The sequence below is a fragment of the Ziziphus jujuba genome, chromosome 4 (assembly GCF_031755915.1).
Source record: "Ziziphus jujuba cultivar Dongzao chromosome 4, ASM3175591v1".
NCBI lineage: Eukaryota > Viridiplantae > Streptophyta > Magnoliopsida > Rosales > Rhamnaceae > Ziziphus > Ziziphus jujuba.
The window spans coordinates 26,466,498-26,487,507 of record NC_083382.1 but is presented as its reverse complement, the minus strand read 5'-3'; the positions used below and the strand labels follow the sequence as shown (position 1 = coordinate 26,487,507).

Below are 21,010 nucleotides of genomic sequence, written 5' to 3'. Positions count from 1 at the left end.
ATATATATATATATACACACACACTTCCATAAGCGTTATTTTTTTTGGTCTTTTTTATTTATTTTTTCTTTCTATTTAGTAGTTGACGTAAAAAAAAAAATGGAAATCCCCTATGTTACAAATAAAGATTTCTTATCGGCATTTGTCCTTCATTGCATGCCAAATTTCCCACTCTAACAGCAACTTCATTGCACATGTAAAGACATGACCACCTGCTACATTTTCTTTTTTCTCAGGGAAAGCGGTTTCTAATTGCAAGGATATGTCAACTTCTATCCTTCCAATCTTTTTTATTCATATAAACAAAAAAAAGAAAAGAAAAACAGTGATGGTAAAAATAGCCATCTCTAGCATAATTGAAAAAATAAAAGAAAAATTGCAAAATATTGAATGTGCACTTCAATTATGAATGCTAAACCGGCTTCATTAATGAAGATTTGGATGTATTTTCCACTAGTATACTGATACTGGAATTCAAGTAGAATATCCCATACAAATGTATGCCAAACGAGACCCAGTCTTTCTTTTTTTACTTTATTTTTTAGTCAAAACTTAGTCTCTTTACCCTAGTTAATTGTGAACATGGGAAATTATATAAGTTTGACAAGCAAAAAAAATGAGAATTATCGTAGTTCAATTAATCTCTCTAATTGGTAGACTTTAAAAAAGGTGAATGATATTTTTGACATGTTAATTTAAAAATAATGAGAGAGAAAAGATAGTAGACAGTATAAAATGCTGATATTCATGAAAAAGGATAGAAAATCTGAATTCAGAAAAGTATACATGAAAAAATAAAGTAATTATTTCTTGAATGGAAAAAAAAAAAAAAATATATATATATATATATATATATAAACTTGATTTTATTTTTATTTTTAAGCTTTAATCATGAAGCAAAAGAAGAAAAACATAAAAGATTTGAGACGTAGCTTGTACTAAGAGTGATTAGCGGCTGGCAAGCAAAGCGTGACAATGTGGTGAGGAGGCAATTACCTAGTAAGGAGGAGATCCGTCTTGACCGGACCAACTGTCCTTCTGCACACTTCCACTTAGACGCTTAGGCCTCTCTCTCTCTCTCTCTCTCTCTCTCTCTCTCTCTCTCTTATATATTAAGCCCTTTTCTCACGTACCCATTTTCCAACTGCTCTGCCTCTGCCTCTGTTTCCTAACCTTTCAATATTTAAGCACCAACTTTTTTTTCTTTTTTCTTTTTTCACTCTTAAAATTTAGTGTTCAGCAAAATACAAATCAAAACAAAACCAATAAAGGGTTTCACAATGCACGGTTATTCTTTCTATGGGAAAGCCTCCAAGGCTTTCCATCAGTACCCATCACTGTCCAAGCTTCTTCTTGTTTTCACTGCCAGGTTTTTAGTTTTTCCTTCTCTTTTTCCATTCTATTTGTTATCATTATTTTATTTTAGATCTGCATGCTATTCCAGGATTTGCAATTCATGCATATATATATATATATATAAATGTATATTTTGCATGGTGGTATATCCTTATGTACCCAAGTGGGATCAGCATGTATTCCTTTGCAATTAATTGTTGGTAATTTTTTTTTTTTTTTTTTTTTCCTTTCTGGTTAAGTTTGAAATTTTTGATTGCAGTGGAGGAGGTCTATTGGCAATTACAGGAGGCCAAACATCCCCTAATCCAGCATATGCTGATGCAGTACAAGCGCACGGGGAATGTAAGAAAAAGAAGGTGGTAGTACTTGGTACTGGTTGGGCAGGAATGAGTTTCTTGAAAACTTTGAACAACCCATCTTATGATGTTCACGTCGTCTCGCCTCATAACTATTTTGCATTCACTCCTTTGCTACCGAGTGTTACTTGTGGCACAGTCGAAGCACGTAGCATTGTCGAACCAATTCGCTGTATTACCAAGAAAGTATGTTCTTTTTTTTTTTTTTTTTTCCCCCTAAGGGTTTTGGTTCTTTCTTTCTTTCCAAGCAATCTAATTGTTGGTCTCAAATGGCAGAAAGATGTGCAGTTCAGGGAAGCTGTGTGTTACAAGATTGATGCAGAGAAGAAGAAAGTATTTTGTCGATCGAGTCAAGAAACAAATTTGGGTGGTAAGGAAGAATTCAGCATAGACTACGACTATCTAATAATAGCCATGGGAGCCAAATCAAACACATTTAACACCCCAGGTGTGGAGGAACATGCTCACTTCTTAAAGGTATTTATTGGACTTTTTTTTTTTTTCTATTTTTAGCAGCACATTTTAAGCAGCTCTACGTAGTCATAAATTGTATTTGAATAAAATTTGGATTTTTTTTGTTATATTACAGTCAGTAGAGGATGCTCTGAAAATCCGTCAGTCAGTGATCGACTGCTTCGAAAGGGCAAGTCTTCCTAGTGTAAGTGAAGAAGAGAGGAGGAGAATCCTTCATTTTGTAATAGTTGGGGGTGGACCAACAGGGGTTGAGTTTGCAGCTGAGCTTCATGACTTCGTAAATGAGGATTTAGCCAAGTTATATCCTACAGTTAAAGACTATGTCAAGATTACAATTCTTGAGGCAGGGGATCACATTTTGAACATGTAAGATAGACTTGATAACTACCTTTGTATATGTTAAGAAATTTTCTTATATGATTGTGGGTGTATATATATATATATATATATACACACACACACATCATATATGCCATGATTGTAAGAAAAGTTACCTTGGTTAACAGGTTTGACAAGAGAATTACTGCTTTTGCTGAAGAAAAATTCCAAAGAGATGGTATTGATCTGAAAACAGGTTCAATGGTGGTAAAGGTAGCTGAAAAAGAAATCTCTACTAAAGTAAGAGCTACTGGACAATTTGTAACCCTACCTTATGGAATGGCAGTCTGGTCGACTGGCATTGGACCACGTGCTGAAGTGATGGATTTTATGAAGCAGATTGGTCAGGTTTGTTTCTAAGAACCCTGGGCAGAGAGCCAATGTTCATTTGGGTATTAATTTTCGTCATTATATTTATCGAGAATTAAGATGTAAATTCCTAACAAAAAGTTTCATATTCCCATGACATTAAGCAGAGCAACAGGCGTGCTTTGTGTACTGATGAATGGCTGAGGGTGGTCGGATGTGATAACATATATGCTCTAGGTGACTGTGCAACCATAAATCAACGCAGAGTTATGGTAATTTATTTTTTTTCTTAAAGATTTTCACATTCCCACTTAGAAAGTTTTATTTTAATTTTAATTTTTTATTTTTTCTCCTTGTCAAAAAAGATTATCATATGTTCTTTGGTTGGTTACCAGGAAGATATTGCATCAATATTCAGCAAGGCAGACAAGGACAAATCCGGGACTTTGAGCATAAAAGAGTTTCAAGAAGTCGTAGGTGACCTCTGCGAGAGGTATCCACAGTTGGAGATTTATTTGAAGAATAAACAGATGAAAAATATGGCCGACTTACTGAAAACTTCTCAAAGCGAGTCTGTTGAAGTGGATATTGAAACATTTACATCTGCTCTTTCAGAAGTGGATTCCCAGATGAAAAATCTTCCTGCAACAGCTCAGGTTATATACCAACCTGTAACATTGTTTTCAATTGGATTATAACACATTATTTTCTTTTTCTTTTAAAAAAAAAAAAAAAAAAAAACTTTTTTGAACTGATATAGTTTTTCTCCTTCTTCTTGTACCATTATAGGTAGCTGCTCAACAAGGTGCCTACCTTGCCAACTGTTTCAACCGTATGGAAGAATGTGAACAGTGTCCTGAAGGTCCTCTCAGATTCAGGGGTGTAGGGCGTCACAGGTTTCATCCATTCAGGTATTCTTGCACTGCCCAACACCCATTTCATCTTTTGTAATTTTCACATTACCCATTTTTTCAAATCAATTTGTACATTGTTGAATACACGCATCCATCAAATGCATGAATTGGTGTTAGATAATCATCACTAAACCTTTTTTCCTGTTTGATGATTAAACTCAAGGTACAAGCATTTTGGGCAATTTGCCCCTCTGGGAGGAGAACAAACTGCAGCCCAACTACCAGGGGATTGGATTTCCATTGGTCATAGCACTCAGTGGCTCTGGTACTCCGTATATGCAAGGTAAATTTCTGTTCAAGATTTGCTAAGTTGCCTTCTTTATTTATTTATTTTTCAAATCTGAATTTGCCAAGTTACTTGATTATAAGCATATTGTCATCCTTTGATGGGTGCTGTTCACGTGCAGTAAGCTAGTAAGTTGGCGTACTAGGATATTGGTGATTTCTGACTGGGGAAGAAGATTCATATTTGGAAGGGACTCCAGTCGAATTTGAGCATGGTGAGGAGAATATACCGGGTCGCAACTTCATTTACCACTTTGTTTTCTAATTTAGGCATATTGAAAGTAGATTCTTCTACTTTCTCTGGGAGCTTCAAAACTTCCTATGTTTGTATGGTTCAGATTCTTGCATTAACATTTCAAATGCTTAATACCTACATTTTGATAGTGAATTATCATTTGACATTATAAAGGGGACTACAACTTCATGGCAATCTAACTGGTTTCGGAATTGTTTTTCCTTTTATTGGCTGTTATGAAATGGGATAGGCAAGCACATCCTAAGATATCCTGATACTTTGGTTTTTCACCTAATAGGGCTCAGTTTCAGACGGCTTCTCTTCCAAAAGAAAATAATTAGGATATATGGAGAGAATATTTCATAAGAGAACAAGAACTTGATGAAGGAAAAAAGGAAATTCTCTGTCAGCATATATCAGAGTATTTACTTGATCAGACCAAAAGAAAAAAAAACAGAAACCTCTTCTCCTGTCTACTGCTAGATTTAAACTGATGATAGTTTAATCGACAAACCTTTTTAGTTCTTTGCTCGGTGCACAAAATATCAAACTGGCACCACTCACATTGTTCCTGCAAAACTTCATCACCCAGAAACGTCTCAGCAAACAGCCAGCTAAGCCTATGTTTTGGCATAGCTTATCAAAGCAGTTTTTGTTTTTTCAACACTTTGTGGTAAATAGTCCCTTACAGCATGCTTCCTCTTGAGAGTCTATGATGGCTGCTTATACCCTAAAATCTTTGCATTTGAGATACTGTCAAACTGCTAATTGACTTGGAAATTTACCATCCAAAATTTTCTCAGAAGCTCTCAACAGATGCACTAGTTGGCTGCTGGCTGCTCACATGCATTGCCAGTTTGCCACATCTTAAAGAATACCTATCATCAAAGTGAAATATTGGATCAAGCAATGTTTTCAAACACATAACTATAACATAATCAAAGTGAAAAATAAAAACAAAAAACATACAAGTTGAACTTCAAAATTTTGTTTTACATGTTTGTTATGCCTTCACACCAACTTTAAATACAACTCTATTTTGTATTACCGGACAGCATGCTAACATCCCTAAACAACACTCTGATGGCTATAATATGGGTTCCAATCAGTGATCATCCCTAGTCTTTTTAAAAATAAACACTTTGTTTTTTTTTTTGGGGGGGGGGGGGGGGGTTGTGGCGCCCGGGGAAGGGGGGCGGAGAAAAAAAACAAGAGAAAAAAAAAATGGACTACTAATAATTAGTAAATGTATTTGGACCGTTCTGGCCTATTTAAATCCTGAACAAACCCAGTACACCATAGATAGTAGGTGCAGAGTCCAAAAACCCACGATTCAGAGAAACGCGTAAAGCGAGAAGCACAACAACACAATACATACCACAAGTGTCTGAAGAATGTCTCCAAAGGATATTTATCTCGAACACCTTTGAGGTGGTGGAGTTGCTTGGAACTCAGAACCTAGATGTGTGAATGCTCAGCTACCTTTGATTTCGTTTAAAATCCTTTGGACCAGCTAGCTCTGAAAGAGATGAATTCATCTCTTCTGAGAATGTCATTGCCAAGTCCAACTTCCCCATTTTCTTTAAACTGTGGATTAGTGATCGATAAATGTAGATTGAAGGACGAATCCGCCTTGCCTTCATCTCACTAAAGAGTCTCAATGATTCCTCAACATTTCCTGAACGACCATAGATCTCAATTAATGCGGTGTAAGTAAGCAAATCTGGCGCAATTCCATTGTCACCCATTTCCTTAAAATATACTGCACACAATTCTATTCTTCCTACCTTCTTCAGACTATTTAACAATGTATTGTAAGAAATGACATCAGGAGTGATGCCAGCTTCCTTCATTGATGCAAATTCATGGAGCATGGCATCGACACGGCCTGAACGACCCAAGATATCTAAAATGATATTATATGTAACCAAATCTGGTTTGCATTCCAGACTCTTAATATGGCCAAATATCATAAGGGCCTGATCAATCTGCCTACATTCAGCAAAGGCAAAGATGATTCTGTTTAGAACTGCCATGTTTGGGAATATCATCTCTGATACATCATTGATTAATCTGAGTAACTGGACAGAATCATTTGTCTTTATAAAAGCCTTCGCAAGATTGAGATAAGAAGTTGAAGACAAGGATCCGGGGGAAAGCATTGCATCTTTAAAAACTTCAGACATTAGATCAATGTCATTCTTTTGACTAGCAGCCACCAATAGGAGATCATATGTTTTGGAACCAATAGAGATATGTTTATCTTGTAAGAACTTAAGCAACCTAATAGCTGCAGAAAGATTTCCACATCTACACAGCTTATCAACATAAGCAGCACAGTTTTTAGAGGCAGATCTTGGTTCTTTTTCAATGGTGGAAAAAATTTCATTCAAGACCACATCCTCTTTATCCAGGGAGGCCTGTGTTGTGAGTGATTGAGAATTGCCAATGAATCTATTTACAATGGCAAAGAATGGCCAGATCCAAGAGAAACCAAATGAGGTGGATCTGATACTGCTCTGTAATTAATAAGTACAGTCATTAAGTTTATATAAACTAAAAAGTCAATTTAAAAGAGACAAAATTTAGTCAGAGAGAAGTTCATATCTAGATTAACATAAGTAAAACGCATAGAACATAGTAAAAACTAAGCAAGAAATTGTATTGGCATTGTTAACTTAACAGCTTAATCTACATAGTTGGGCCCTCTTCCTTTCAACTTAAGCTTTTTGGATAGGTAATAAATAAACATACGTTTAAATCATTTGAGGTTATCCACCAGTAATGCAATAAATTATCCTGCCTTTACATGTAAATTATGTCTCTCAAAAGAGCTTTAACTGTTTTCAAACATCACCAACAACAATATGTGTGATTTTCTACTGATACTCAATGATAACACATCAATGGTAAGCAACAGCATTCATTTTGAGTGATTTTTATGTTCAAATCAAAGTGGGTCATATCCCAGTTTCAACAATACATTTGCAATGCGTATTCTACATGGTGGTTCTTAAAGCAAAATAGTTTGCTCTTCGAAACATCAAAAATAGCTTCCTAAACAAGAAGAAGATGTAAATTGTTACTTACAGTATGTGGGTTATGCCTATTTTGCCGTAAAAGAATCGGATTCCGGAACAAACGAATCGCAACCGAGCAGGAAACGAAACTTCGAGCGTTTAACTCATGGGCCTTGCTGCCACGGAAAATCAGCCTGAAGTGCCTTGAAGTGGACAGCATGGTTTCGATTTCAGGCACCTTATACAGAACCTGGTGGGGGGTTCGCAGCATAAGGCAGTGTTAGCTGTTAATCTGAGGCTTGAGCTTTACATGCTTCGTCTCTCTGCCTCCGGCCATGGGGGCTTTCCAAGGGGTAGTGGGGGAGTTTGATTTTGGAAGATCCGACCCAACTAGTCGACCGCCTGTTACCTGGTTTTGAGTTTTAATGGGCTTGGGTTTCTCAAATTTTCAACCGGTAGTAATTTTGGGCTGGACTATGTAAAATTATGTCTTAAAAGTGTAAACTTTTTTAAAACAATGGGACAGGACAAGGACAGCATCAAACCAAACTAGCTTATAATGATATGTGCAATCAATTAGACAATCATTGATCAAATCCCATCCAAAAAAAAAAAAAAAAAAATCATTGTTCTCATTCTTTTATCCATTTAACTTTTATGACGATATAGATATAATAAACAGTTCAAAATAGGCAGTAGGAAGTAGCAACTGTGTTTTTCATGAACATGGCTTATATGCATTTTGTAAAACGTATAAACTAGAAATGGGAAGAATTAAAAGTTGCTTAAAGAAAAGGAAATGATTCAAAGCCAGTTTTTATAGACTAAGGCACACTAAATTGTTTCAAACAGCTTTACCCATATTATTGCATAGCAGTTAAAAAAACAAAACAAAGAGGTCTGAGCTACAAACTTATACAAAACCCAATTGAATTTAAAAAGAAAAAACTTTCTACTGCATAACAAGAGTTATGGCAATATTAACAAATGAAGCTGGGAGAAAAAAAAAAAAAAAAAAAATTTCATGATTTCATCCATAACCAAAAAGTTCCCAAATTGCACCCCATTTTTTACTTTTCCTCGGCATTTTCTTCTGCAAAACTCAATGCCTGACAAACCGAATCCTCCACCACCACATCCAGATTCTCACGAAAGAAAGATTTTCTCCCAATCAATTCAGCAACCCTTTTGGCTGGTCCTGAGTCTCTTGGGCTCTCATTCACACATCGGAGATTCTTAATCTTAGGAAGCACATTTTCCATATCAGCTGCAGACAATAATGGAGTTTTGTTATTATTATTATTATTATTATCCTCCACCACACCACTCTGGTAAACCACCACTTCACTCGGAATCTCCCACCTCTTCTTTACCCTTCCCTTTCCCACCAACGACATGCGTTTCTTGTCGCACCTCTTACCATTTTCTTCCTTATCATCCTCCGGCAACGACCTTTTCCGAACTACGTCGGTGGTTGCTTCTTTTCCGGCAATCTGATTGTACCGACTCGGTATGACTCTTCCAGGCTTCACTGGTTTCTTTGCTGTGGGTGCAGACTTTTCTCCATCTTTGAAAAGCTTCTTTGGCTGGACCGATGCGATAACCCCATCTTCTTTCTTCACTGGTCTTTTCGAAGACACCGACGTGAGGGCTTGTTTGGGTGGTTGAATCTTGGGAACAATTTTCCGGGATTTTGGGCTCAGGCTTAAACTCTTCCTTCTCTCCTTCGTAACCCTGAGTTCATCGATATCTTGGAGCTTCCAAAAGCACGATTTCCGGCGACTCTGTATCGGCTGAATGGGAGTGATTGTAGTGATTTCGTGCCTGCTTAATCGCCGGAGCCCAGTTCCGGCTACGATCTCCGAAGGCCCCAAACTCATACCTCTCCGGTAGAGCTTCGTTTTGGAAGTTGATGATGGTGGCAACCCATCTGAATTCTTGACGCTCTGTTTCCCTGACTCCATGAATTTCGCCGCCACAATCTTCTTCTCACGCTTTTCTATTGTCTTCGTCGTCTTATTCCGCTCGGCTTTTTCGAGACGAAGCGTTTCGAGTCTGGAATTCAAGCGAGTGATCTCCTTCTCGATTTCCTCAATCTCCGAATCGATCTTCATTTCGTCGCGCACCACCTTCTCTCCTGCTTCTTCTTCTTCTTGAAATAGAAATCCCTTCTTGGCCACCACCCACAAGGGTTCGAACCGATTTTCTTCTTCTTCTTCTTCTTCGCAGACAAGCTTCTTCAATGGCTTCCCCTGTGAGTTTTCGATTGTGGTATTCGGGTGGAGTGGCTTGGTGGGTACCGAAGATTTGAGAGAAAAAGGGGTTTTCGCAAACACGGGACTGAAATTCTCTTTGCTGCAATCGGATCGAAGGGATTCAGAAGAACGGTTCAGAAATGTGGGTTGGAGATTGGACCAAGAAGCTTTAATGGCGGCGGATCCTTCAGATTCTTCATTGTCGAAGGCAGCGTTGTTCCAAATCTGAAGGTCTGGAACGTTCATGGCGTCTGGGTATTGAAGAATACTCATTCTTGGCGCACTGGGTATCGATAATTTTTCACAAAAAAGATGGAATTTGTGTTCTTTTGTTTGTGATTCTTGGAAAGTTCTTGATGGTGAAATGGGAAATAAGTGATCAGAGAGTGAATGACAGAGAGCGAGAGAGAGAGAGATTTCGATCATAAATTTGTTTTTTTGTATTTTGAGATTTTTGACCGTTGGGAGGGAATTTTAGACGTTGAGGGGGGGGGGGGAAGCGGAGATTGGTGGAATATGGACCGTTGGATGATTAAACGGCTCCTACAGACGCTCCGATTTTGATTTAAAGTTTTTAATTTTTGTCAAAGATTTGTTTGTGTCTCAAGCACAAATCCGGGTCCAACCAAACCCCGAATAAAATACAAGTCGGGCCCCACATGGAAGACGCGCCCTTGAAACTGAAAGCTTCCTAAACACACGACGTCGTTTTTCCAGACCAAATGATTATACCCATCCAGATTTTTATTTTATTTTTTTTTTATAAATATTTTGATTATATTATTTACGCGGCTTTAAAACTGGAAAGAAAAGCATCGATGTTAAACGTTATAAAGAAAGATCCATCAGAGAGACATACGCGGCTAAATTGCCTAGGGGCTGCCCATAAACGACGACATTTTGATGGGACTGACCATTCGACATGATTTTTGGGGTCTGCAATTCTTTCGGTCCTTTCTTCAATCCTAATCTTTAATTACTGTGTGCGCATGTTTATCTGTTTTTTGTGTGTGTAGAATATGCTTTAGCTTAATACTTTATAGTTCATATTAGTTAGTTGGTTTTAAGCTACAGCTTTTGGTTTTTAAGTTTAGTCAAATATCTGTCAGCTTTCATGGGATGCTTGTTATTTAACATGCAATAAGTTCGAAGATATTTTTGTATGACATGGAAATGATTTCTATTTGTGCACATTTCTGCATGTACAATCAAGTCTATTGACTTTGTGAATTTCTTTGTTGTAAAATTAATTAAAATTTCTTCCACTATCATTAACGAGAACATTGCTTTTTCAGACTGTTCATAATTATCTGAAGGTGCTCAAGTAGTAAAACCCAGTTTTAAGGCAGTGAGTGAATTTCATTTTTATCTTTAGGGTATTATAGTTGGAAACAAGGTTTAGGAGTATTTGGACTTGGATCTATATCTCCATATTTACCCATGATAAACGTTGCCACCTCTCTGCCTTATATTGTGTACTATATTTTGCTTCAATCTTGGTGATAATTTTTTGCTTCTTAGTCATAATTTTCAGTTGCAATTTTTATGTACGACTTCTGATCATGGTTTTCCTATCTTGAAGAAAGTTGGAAGATTTTTGGTGCTTTGTCAGCTTAGACACAGGCTTCAATATGCTAGTTCATCCTTCTAGTTGACCCATGAAGAACAGCTTCTAAATAGTGGTCTAGACCGACTGATTTTTGTCTGGTGCAACTGTGTTCCCAGTAAGATGATGCCAGCCAGTGAATTATTGCCTTCTTAATCGCTGAGATCTCTGCCATTTATCCTTCCAAGGCAAACATAGCAAATTACTTGACCCTCTCTTTGCCGGTGTGACCACCATCCATAGAAATTCTCTCATCTTCATATTTGGTGGTCGATAAATAAGGCCTCTATTTCATTTATCACTCTTATTACTATCCAATAAAGGATAGTCCGTAACATCTGAATATATTCTATTTTGTTGACACGCCCAAGCGCGCATAGATTATCTATGTAACAAGTGGAGTTTTTATAAATAGAAAGACTTTGGTTGCGTTTGCAGGGTCTTCACAACTCTTGATTCATAGCCACTCTAGAGGAATTTTGAAGCTTGTAATGGAAAGTGGGTGTTTTCAAAACAGAGGAGCAACTCTTGATTCATAACCACGGGACTTCCTATCCTTGTGGGTCTTTCCCAATTAAATGGGGTTGTCATGGTAATAGGGATTTCATGCAGAATCCAAATGAAACATATTATCAGCTAATTTGGGGCATCTTCTAGAAAGGATTTCATGCAAAAGCATTGAGCTTAAAAGTTACTCCAAATATCTGTTAGATTTTTATCGAAATCAATTTTACCCATCTTGAATCCAATTTACTGTAGTTCATAGTTCCATCAGAGAGCATAATCGAATTCCAATGAGTAAGCTAAAAACAAAGTCGGAAAATTTCCGTTCCAATTATTTGGTATAAACATTGATCTGGAGACCCACTCCCACATAGAGGTGACCTATATACAGAGTCTATTCACAAACAGCTTTACAAAACGTTGAGCTTTGCATAACCAGTAAGGAAATAATTAGACAAAGGAAATCGCAATTTATAAGCTTTTCTGTACAAGTTTATTTACAACGATGAACCCTCCTCCCTCCACCAATCGACCACATCCAGCCCTGCAAGTTGGAACTCGTTTTTCTTCCACATTCCACTCGTCTGCTATAGAACTCGGCCATCGCCGAGTTAATCTGAGTTTCATCCGCCACACCATGGCGGGTCAAATCACCAAGCTCTTCTTCCCCAAACAAATTGGAGTCAACCCTGATTTCTCTCCTCTCGGGAAACACCAACCCACTTTCTTTCAGCCTTGACCCCAACAGTTCAAGTACATGACTCGCTGAAGAGACTCGTCGGCTTGAATTCGTTTATCATCACAACTCCCAATAACTCCGGCGACATCGGACCCGATGGAACCTCCAGAAAGCGGACGAAGGAGGCCCATGGATTTGAAGCCGGATTTCCATTTATGTCCTTGGTCCGTGTGGCCCTGATTAACCACAGCCAAGCTCGCCGCCGTCCACACTTGGTTCAAGTAATAATACATTCTCTCGGACTCGGATATTCCTCCTAACCAAACAGTTCCTTTCTTTGATGAATGAATACGCAAGGGATATGATCATACCACACCTTTGAGGCATATAAATAGATAAAATAAGGGCGTGTTTGGATTATTTACACAACAAAAAAAGGGCGTGTTTAGAAAACCAGGGAAAAGGAAGCAGGTAAAAAAGTAAGCGGTTTTCGTTTTTGGAATAGCGGTTTTGGGATCTAATTGATGGGCGAAGAAATCGATGTTACATTTAGCGACTTTATCTTCTTTTGGAGTTATTGAAACGTCCAATTTTGCAGAGAAATTGGGTGGTGATACGATATGAATATGAGATACGAGATTCATTCAGAGGTATGTTGAATTGGATTAGGATAAAAAAACTAAAAAAGGTTAGTGTGCTGTCAATTCTGGACGAATAAAAACAACGTTTTGGTACTCGGAATATGTACTTTTTATATTAAAAATTATTATTTTATTTTTTATTTTAATAATACAAAAAATAAAAAAAAGTAAAAAAATGGGAATCAATGACGATAAATTGAAGAGATAAAAAAGAAGAGAGGATATGAAAAGGAGGACTGAAATGAAAGAAGGGACAGGTGGAGGAAGGGGTTATCCAAATGACTCATCGCCATGCTTCCCAATCCAAATCCACCAACAACCCGACAACGCTTTTTGTCATGGGTCCCACCCTACATTGTTTTTAATTTGTTTTCGTTGAATTATTGGCTTGGTTTCTTTTGTCCTTTTCATTTCTTATTTTGTCGAAACTTTGAGGGTGTTTTTGTCTTTTCATTATGAGGGTGCCACGTGGGATGGACCGCATCAAGTGGTAGTGTGGGGTATGATATGAACTTCCGTGCGGTACGATTTTAATATTTTTTTTTTTCTTAATTCGGACTCCCCTGCCTGAATTTTATTTGTTGCTTATTTAATTTTCGTAGAATTATAGAATCGTGCAAAATAATTGTTCCAAGTTAAAAGCCAGTTGCATTATATTAAAAATATATATATATATATACATATACATACACTAACAATTACTTTGTCGTATTGTTTTTTTTTTTAATATTATTGTTCATGTACAAGACAATAAATAATATTTTTTATAAAAGGTTTTATCAATTTTTAGTCATCCGAAAAAACGTTGGTTACGTGATTTTGGAAATATTATCAATTCTTAATATTAGCAACGACGACATTAAAGTTTATGCTTTTCTTTATGTTATTTCATAGTTTTTCTTTTTTAAATATACTTGATTAAATCAAAATAATATGTCTATCAAGTCTTAATTCATTTAGTAGGTAGGCATCAAATTAATTCTAAAGAATATGAAATAAATATAGTGCTTGCTTTGTAAATTTTTCTATACATATGTATCTATACATTTTGAGTACAACCCAAAAAAGTATTCTTTTGTATTTTTAGTGAAATAAAAAATGGATTCCCTGGTGGATACTATTGACCCAGAGACTATTTGTGTTAACATATATCATTAATCTGTTTTTTTAACCCATTGAAAATTCAGATCCAACAATATAAGTCTTTGTAGCTCCCTCCGGCCGCACACAAAGAGCTTTTGAGCATGCCAGGGATTGAGCTAGTATTCTTAAAAAAAAAAAAAAAAAAAAAAACCAATTAATTCATGACCTCCAATAAGGACCAAGTCCAAGATATCACTCCCTTTCACATCTTTGACAGATTCATGGACTCACGGTAGCAAGAAATATATGGCCAAGCAATTAATACCTATGGAAGGATTTCAACTACCATTTAGGTGCATGGTTGTATATATGGTTCTGCACATAAACCATAGGAATGCCAGAACGGTTTGAAGTAGATCCATATATCATAGTCAGGATAACCAGGACCAGAACAAATCGAATTCCTTAAAATTACAGATACCCTTCACTTTTTCAAGATCATATTTGTCATTACAGATCCAAATGGGTCCTACCTTGCTAATGATGGATACCATACATGACACAATGAATATCATGATTTCTGCCGGATCCAATATACTATTTTCATCATCATGGCTAATATTATTGTACTCATCTTCTTCTTTTTCATCCCTCTATTTTTTTTATTATTATTATTAGTACAAATGGGTCCCTATTAATAGTTTATGGTGAGATTCCAAATGAGGTCCACCACCCCCATCAACTTTCATGAGTATTTTTCCTGATGGGCTCCAAAATACGATTTGACATATTCTCCATATTTTTTGGATTATTATCAAAATTGATGTGGCCAAAAGATTAGAAAAATTTACAGTCCCTGTCATCTGATTGCTAAATGTGCAAGAAGTGGGGGTGTTGCTTTTGATGATTGGCTGGTGATTTGGGCTATAATTGCTTTAGTTTTATTTTATCACTCAAATTCATAAATAATTTAAACCATCAATTTTTAGTGTCCTCAAATCTAAATAATAATAATAATAAATTATAATGTCTTTTTTTTTGTGAATTAATAAATTATAGTGTCCTTATCAAAACAAGGACAAGCATTTATAAGCTTCAAGAAATATTATAATCCTTAGATCCAAGAAACAAATCCTCCAGTGACTGTGAAAGGATTTAGTATATTTCCATTTTTAAAGTGGGCCTACCCACTTTAAAATCACACAACCATAAAATTAATTATTGTTGACTTTGGCTTTATACAATTCAAACCCTTCTGGATTGAAAGTTAAAGCACCTACTAATTGGCTTCTAATCCAAAATCATTGATAGAATAGTTTAAAAAGATAAGATCTTACCTTTTATTATCCACATCTTTTCAAACCATTAAACTAAATTTTTACTATAATTTTAAATATGGTAGGTCATAGTTAGGAATGTTTAATAGAAGCAAATGAAGCCCATTCAATGCTTGGTTTGAAGGCATTTCAGGGCATAAAATATACCTCCGGTCATCCCTCATAGAACATACAATAAGGCCATTACAAAAAGAACATTGTAAAATAACTTCTTAAAGGCTAAACATGCTTATAACAAAAAATATTAGACTATTATTCAAAAGTGGCAACAAGATATAATATATAATACCATTTCCTTGGAATATCCATCATAGACCCTATAATGTTTAGTTACCATAATAACAAATAGATATGATCTCCTAAGATGATAATTTTAAATGTAGCAAGTGGACAAACAAAATCTGAACCATATCCAGATCTCAAATCTCAATCGATACTCCAACACTTCCCGGTACTTAAAAAAAAATTGGAATATGATTATATATCCTCCTAGCATTGCACTCTTCCAGCTGAGCTGCTCTGGACAGCTTTACCCCCACTTTCAAGCTGTCAAATTCTACTAATTTGTCTCATATCAAATACATATCGTTTGGATTTTTTTGCAACTTCACTTAATTTTTTACTGACACATCTGTTAATGACAATGGCATCCTCAACCTATTGTCAAATCTATACTGGATTAAATAATTGAAAGATTCAAAAACCTTTTAAGTAGGAAAGCTGATATTTTAGATTATATGAAGACTATTTCTGGAGCTTTTTGCAGACTAAATACCAGGTAAAATGTATACATCTGATAGGTTGGGAATGTTGCAGAATCCCTTTTTGACTGTTAAACTTTCATATCCTCTGTCAGAAGAGCAACCCATAACTGAGTTGTATATTCCTTAAGTTTTCAGAGGAAAAATGGAACTCTTAGGCTTCTGTCGCAAAGGATGATGCAAACTAGAGTTATAGTGGCTACTAGGATAGGTACCTATTATTACACGGGCTAAGGAGAAAACCACCAACAATGGCCAGCGTTATCATATTTTATATATAACATTGCTCTCCCAAAAAATTAACATTTTCATTTCCAATTCATTTCCTGCTATCTACAAGTAATAAGGTGTGAGTCCAGAACCACAGGCCTTCAATCAAATAAAATTTTCCTTGAATCTACCCACAACAAAAAAAACATGCTTCCACTTTTTGACTTTACCTTTTTGTCAGCCTAAATTGTTTGCTTCAACCATCTCTTGGACATGAACAGGTAAAGAATTTCAACATCACAGATAGAAACCTCCACTCCAGTAAAAGAAATGCTCTAAATAAGAAAAAGCATCACTTCAAACAGAATCGACTACTTCAACTTGTTGCCGTGCCAGATATCTTTCCCTTCTCTCTTTCTGAATGGGAGCACACAGACCAGATGTTAGAATATGCATCAAGGAGAAATCTGCAGAAGCTCAATGATAAAGGAAGTAACATAAGATGTTCAATGCCTCACCCATTCATCTATGACAAGTCCTTCTCCCACAATTCGGGGACCCGTATCTTCAGGAGGCTTCTTACGCGCCTCAACTACAGCCTCAGCTTCAGCCAATTGCCGCTTAAGTTTTTCAAGTGCCTTGACAATATCCAAAAATTGAAATTTACTTTAAAGTATCAGAATTATTAAAGCATAAAAAGAACATAAGGAGTGCCGGGAAACAACAAAAATATGATTTTTATATCCTACTTACAGGGCTTGGGCGTTCAGGCTCAAGGAAAACAACTCGCAATATTTGCTCAACTGCGACATGGTCCTTTTGCTCATCAAACTGCATCAGATTGCCATACATCAGATCCGCAAAGATAATCCTTGTTTCCGACAGCATAAAACTTGTATAACCATGCATAACACAGTTGTCAACTAAATGAGTCCTCTACATAAAATGGCCACTCAGCGGAATACCTTGCATACATGTTGGTTAAATGTAATCCCATGGGTCAAGCGATGTTGCGAATAGCGATACATTTGTACTAACTCGAAACATTTACCAGATAAATTATACAGGTGAGGTGAAGGAGCAAGTGGAGAAAAACATGTAAACCAGATGGTAAAACATCTCTATATTTCATGAGCATGTAACTATAATATCATATTTGTACAAGCCAGAAACTTTCACCCTACATTTCCCATTAAAGACATGGTATAACAAAAAACCATTGTTCTCATTATACAATGATTCAAAGAATTTATGAATTCCACAAATAGTTTGATATATATTGTATCTAACAATTAACAGTTAGATATGATAAGGAAAGTTATAGACAATATCGATTTAAGACTTCTAACTTAGGGGAATAGAGAGCTTGGCTAATTATACGTAGTCAGGAGTCCTAACTCTCTATAGAGAGACTCTCATCTGGACAATGTTGCAGAGAAAATGACCTAAATCAACGTATGACAAGTCTCTCCATGTCATAAATTTCAGGAAATTTATAACTCAATGAACTAAAAAAATTCTAAAAGTCAGTTATAAATCCCATAACCGGTATCAATAATGATAGAAACACAATTCAACAAATATGATAAAGCAAGAAATTAAATCGATTGTACAATTCATATATATATATATATATATATTTTTTTTAAAAAGACCTGAAAAACTTACCAATTCCGGAACATAATCCATTTCTCCTTTCACTTTCAAACTCATGATCTTGAACTTGACTTTGCTCTTCTGATCTACTGGTTTTTCATTGTTCTCTGGAGGTTCCACGAACTTGAATACTGCCAACTCAAGTTACAATTGCAGAAGTCAAACCCACTCAAAGCTAATCCTTGATTATAGCATATTAACTGAAAATAAAGCATGAGAGGGAAGGGGAAAGGGGAGGATCGAGACACCAAATAAAAGAAAAGGAAAGGTCAAGAAGAATGAACTTACCAGTTGCAACAAGACTTTCACCAGGAGCAAGTATACCCCCAGGAGGACGCATGTAGCAACTCTTTGGTGCAGTTGTTTGGAACTAACATAATGGATATTTAACAGGTTAGATGATTCTGTTGCGCAAAATAGAGAATAGAATATCAAATATATAACAGGATAAAGGTGATGGGCTGCATCATTTTTCACAACAAGATAGCCAGTCTTTCCAGATTTCTATCAAAACATGTCATATTCAGACAGAACTAATACTAGTTATGAAAGTTTTAACTCTAAGACCTAGGTAGCGATAACATGGAAGTTCTTCAGAATATCGTTTGAGAGGCATATATATATATATATATATACACAAATGCAATATGGAAACGAGCCAAACATAAATATGAACAAAACAGGCAGTCTTCACACCAAATACACCATTTCTTTCCATACCTTGAAAGCTACATGAGACTTGGAAATGTTTTTAATCCCAATGGCGCTCCTAACCTGCTTACCTGGTTCATCTTCAGATGAAACAGAGATGGAAAAAAAATCAGGCAATGTGGAAAACAATTCTAGCTTGCAATGAATAATCAGAACAGAAACTTAACCAACATTACTGCTCATAATCATAACCAAAAACTTTAGGTGATTCTAATCATTAACAAATACTTTAGAATGAAATCCTTCTAAAATAAAGCAGAAATGGACCAAATGACAAATGCAAAACTCAGATTCACCCATTCAGTTGACAGTATACCTTCAAAACACAATTTTTACAATTAACTGATAATCATGCAGTTTCAAATATATATGGGAAAGCTTTGTAATCCTTAACAAACCAAGAGAGAGAGAGAGAGAGAGAGAGGGGAAAAAAAAGGTCTAGAAATCAATATTCTAAAGACACAATGAAGAAGATCTGGTTTTGTGAGAAAATGAAACCAACCTAGCACATCCAGATCAAACCAAATGATAATCACCATTCAGTCCCTCAAACTTAGTGAAGACCAAATTAGCATTAGTAAATGCAAACCCTCCAAATGTAACCTTATATAAAAGAAAACAAACCCCCCCAAAAAAGAAAAAAATAATTACAGAAACTAATTGAAGAATCTCCTAGTAGCAATAGGATACCACAAAAGTGCTGCACAAGGCAATCAGATCTGCAGCGAACAGCTGGAACAACTGTAATTAATGAAACATCAACCAACAAAAGCAAGCAAACGAAACAAAGTAGAATATTAGTTCCGGGGACTGGATGAAGAACAAGGAATAATTATTCAGAAAAAATAGACTGGTTTCACTTCGAAATTGGACATCCCAGGCAATCAGAATTAAACAAAATAAACCAAACGATTAATAATAATAAAAAAAGAAAAAGTCTTTCTGGCTTCCTAATTTCTGTAAGTTCCCCAGCAAAATATTGGCACACAAAAAACAAAAGGACATTCTTGGTCAACTAGATCATCCAGTCCATTAAAATACACACACACACACACACACACACACACATATAAGATCAACAAGAAGCAAATCCACACAAGAAAATAATAAAGCGAGAAAAAAGAAAGCTAGTGAACGAGAAGAACCAAGATAACGGTTATTACAAGGAAAGAAAAGCTTGTTGGGAGGATCAAGACGGAGCCTCCTCCTAGTTGGCAGCAGAGACTTAGCCACAGACGATACAGAACTAGAAGACTGAAGGCTGGTATGCTCCACTGATTGATGACCCTGATGATTCAGATGGTGAGCATTATTATGCATAGAAGCCAAAGAAGAAGAAGACGACGAGGAAGCGTTTCTTGTCTGCCAAAATGGCATGCTGCAAAGACCCCAAACTTTCCCATCAGACCCAGATTTCTCATCATCAACACCCATTATTCTCTCACCCACCAAAAGCAAAAAAAAAATAAATAAATAAAAAATCCCTTCAATGTCGCTGCCGTGAAATGCGTCTCACCGGAACCAACCAAACAAAAAAAGACAGATTTGTTTGTGCCTAAAGGCTAAAGATTTGATATTTCGATTTCTATCTGAAACTCTCTTTTTGAAGGGTGTTGTGTGTGTCTCTGTTTGTGAAAGCTCTTTATCGTTGCATATGCCAAATGTGGTTGAATGCGACCTTTCACATTTATTTGTTTTTCCTCTCTCAAACTTTTCTTCTTCTTTTTTTCTTTTTTTCTTTTTTCGGATTGTCGGAAATGGCGGTGGTTACTTTTACACTCTCTGCTGTGCTGCTACGCTTGCCGGTGGGAAGGTTGAAGTTTGAACTTTTGGGTTGAAATTAAAACTTGACTTGGCAGAGACCGCTCGGATCTCAAAGTTATGGTATTTTTCTGTATTGAAAACTGTCTCCTTCAAGTCCGATTATGTATTTTTTGGGTTCCCGGGCTTTACAGTTGGTTCCCCCATCCCATCTCCACAGAAGTTACAGCCTTTTCGATACTCCTTGTAATCAAAATTAGATTTCCTTTATTTATCAAAAAAAAATTTAGATTTCCTTTTCTTAATTTTGTAAAACTCACATTAATATTTTGGGCATCGAGTGGTACTAAAAAAAAATAATTTAACTTCATTTAAAATATATGTCTATATATATATATATATATATATATATTCATAAGGAAAATAAAAACCAAGTTGAAAATATGTAAAAAAATAATTCATAAGGAAAAGAAAAAACC

General features: G+C 36.1%; 4 protein-coding genes across 5 annotated transcripts; 1 reads left to right on the top strand and 3 right to left on the bottom strand.

The window, feature by feature from the left end:
• The first annotated feature begins 987 nt into the window (after positions 1-987).
• LOC107416759 (external alternative NAD(P)H-ubiquinone oxidoreductase B3, mitochondrial-like) lies at positions 988-4,502 on the top strand. Its single transcript, XM_016025287.4, has 10 exons — positions 988-1,369; positions 1,616-1,898; positions 1,989-2,189; positions 2,302-2,552; positions 2,693-2,912; positions 3,041-3,145; positions 3,269-3,529; positions 3,663-3,784; positions 3,951-4,070; positions 4,195-4,502. The coding sequence occupies exons 1-10, from the start codon at positions 1,281-1,283 to the stop codon at positions 4,280-4,282; spliced, it is 1,740 nt and encodes a 579-aa protein (XP_015880773.3). The 5' UTR covers positions 988-1,280; the 3' UTR covers positions 4,283-4,502.
• Positions 4,503-4,654: 152 nt separating this feature from the next.
• LOC125422210 (pentatricopeptide repeat-containing protein At1g11900) lies at positions 4,655-7,755 on the bottom strand. Its single transcript, XM_048472832.2, has 3 exons — positions 7,398-7,755; positions 5,686-6,826; positions 4,655-5,185 (listed from the first exon to the last, which is right to left on the bottom strand). The coding sequence occupies exons 1-2, from the start codon at positions 7,596-7,598 to the stop codon at positions 5,786-5,788; spliced, it is 1,242 nt and encodes a 413-aa protein (XP_048328789.2). The 5' UTR covers positions 7,599-7,755; the 3' UTR covers positions 4,655-5,185; positions 5,686-5,785.
• A 405-nt stretch (positions 7,756-8,160) lies between these two features.
• Positions 8,161-10,469, bottom strand: LOC107416757 (uncharacterized). The gene has a single exon (XM_016025285.4). It carries the CDS (start codon positions 10,006-10,008, stop codon positions 8,398-8,400), a length of 1,611 nt encoding a protein of 536 aa, XP_015880771.3. The 5' UTR covers positions 10,009-10,469; the 3' UTR covers positions 8,161-8,397.
• A 5,959-nt stretch (positions 10,470-16,428) lies between these two features.
• On the bottom strand, positions 16,429-20,767 carry LOC107408291 (vesicle-associated protein 4-2). 2 transcript variants are annotated; one of them, XM_060816655.1, is made up of 8 exons: positions 19,934-20,767; positions 19,461-19,511; positions 18,780-18,850; positions 18,348-18,429; positions 18,072-18,190; positions 17,157-17,234; positions 16,922-17,041; positions 16,429-16,820 (listed from the first exon to the last, which is right to left on the bottom strand). In XM_060816655.1, the coding sequence occupies exons 1-8, from the start codon at positions 20,202-20,204 to the stop codon at positions 16,761-16,763; spliced, it is 852 nt and encodes a 283-aa protein (XP_060672638.1). In that variant the 5' UTR covers positions 20,205-20,767; the 3' UTR covers positions 16,429-16,760. The 2 variants fall into 2 exon arrangements, with proteins under 2 accessions (XP_060672638.1, XP_015871158.2); XM_016015672.4 differs by lacking the exon at positions 19,461-19,511 and having other exon boundaries at positions 19,934-20,756.
• Between the last annotated feature and the right edge of the window lie 243 nt (positions 20,768-21,010).

What these genes read in the sequence shown, in the direction of transcription:
- LOC107408291 (XM_060816655.1), bottom strand. Translation starts at nt 20,204, where the DNA reads ATGGGTGTTGATGATGAGAAATCTGGGTCTGATGGGAAAGTTTGGGGT. An exon ending in CCTTGTGCAGCACTTTTGTG is followed by an intron (nt 18,851 to 19,460) that starts GTATCCTATTGC and finishes TTTCATCTGAAG; the next exon opens with ATGAACCAGGTAAGCAGGTT. An exon ending in TGGATTATGTTCCGGAATTG is followed by an intron (nt 17,235 to 18,071) that starts GTAAGTTTTTCA and finishes AATCTGATGCAG; the next exon opens with TTTGATGAGCAAAAGGACCA.
- LOC107416757 (XM_016025285.4), bottom strand. Translation starts at nt 10,008, where the DNA reads ATGATCGAAATCTCTCTCTCTCTCGCTCTCTGTCATTCACTCTCTGAT.
- LOC125422210 (XM_048472832.2), bottom strand. Translation starts at nt 7,598, where the DNA reads ATGCTGCGAACCCCCCACCAGGTTCTGTATAAGGTGCCTGAAATCGAA. An exon ending in ATAGGCATAACCCACATACT is followed by an intron (nt 6,827 to 7,397) that starts GTAAGTAACAAT and finishes TATTAATTACAG; the next exon opens with AGCAGTATCAGATCCACCTC.
- LOC107416759 (XM_016025287.4), top strand. Translation starts at nt 1,281, where the DNA reads ATGCACGGTTATTCTTTCTATGGGAAAGCCTCCAAGGCTTTCCATCAG. An exon ending in CTTCTTGTTTTCACTGCCAG is followed by an intron (nt 1,370 to 1,615) that starts GTTTTTAGTTTT and finishes TTTTGATTGCAG; the next exon opens with TGGAGGAGGTCTATTGGCAA. An exon ending in AACATGCTCACTTCTTAAAG is followed by an intron (nt 2,190 to 2,301) that starts GTATTTATTGGA and finishes GTTATATTACAG; the next exon opens with TCAGTAGAGGATGCTCTGAA.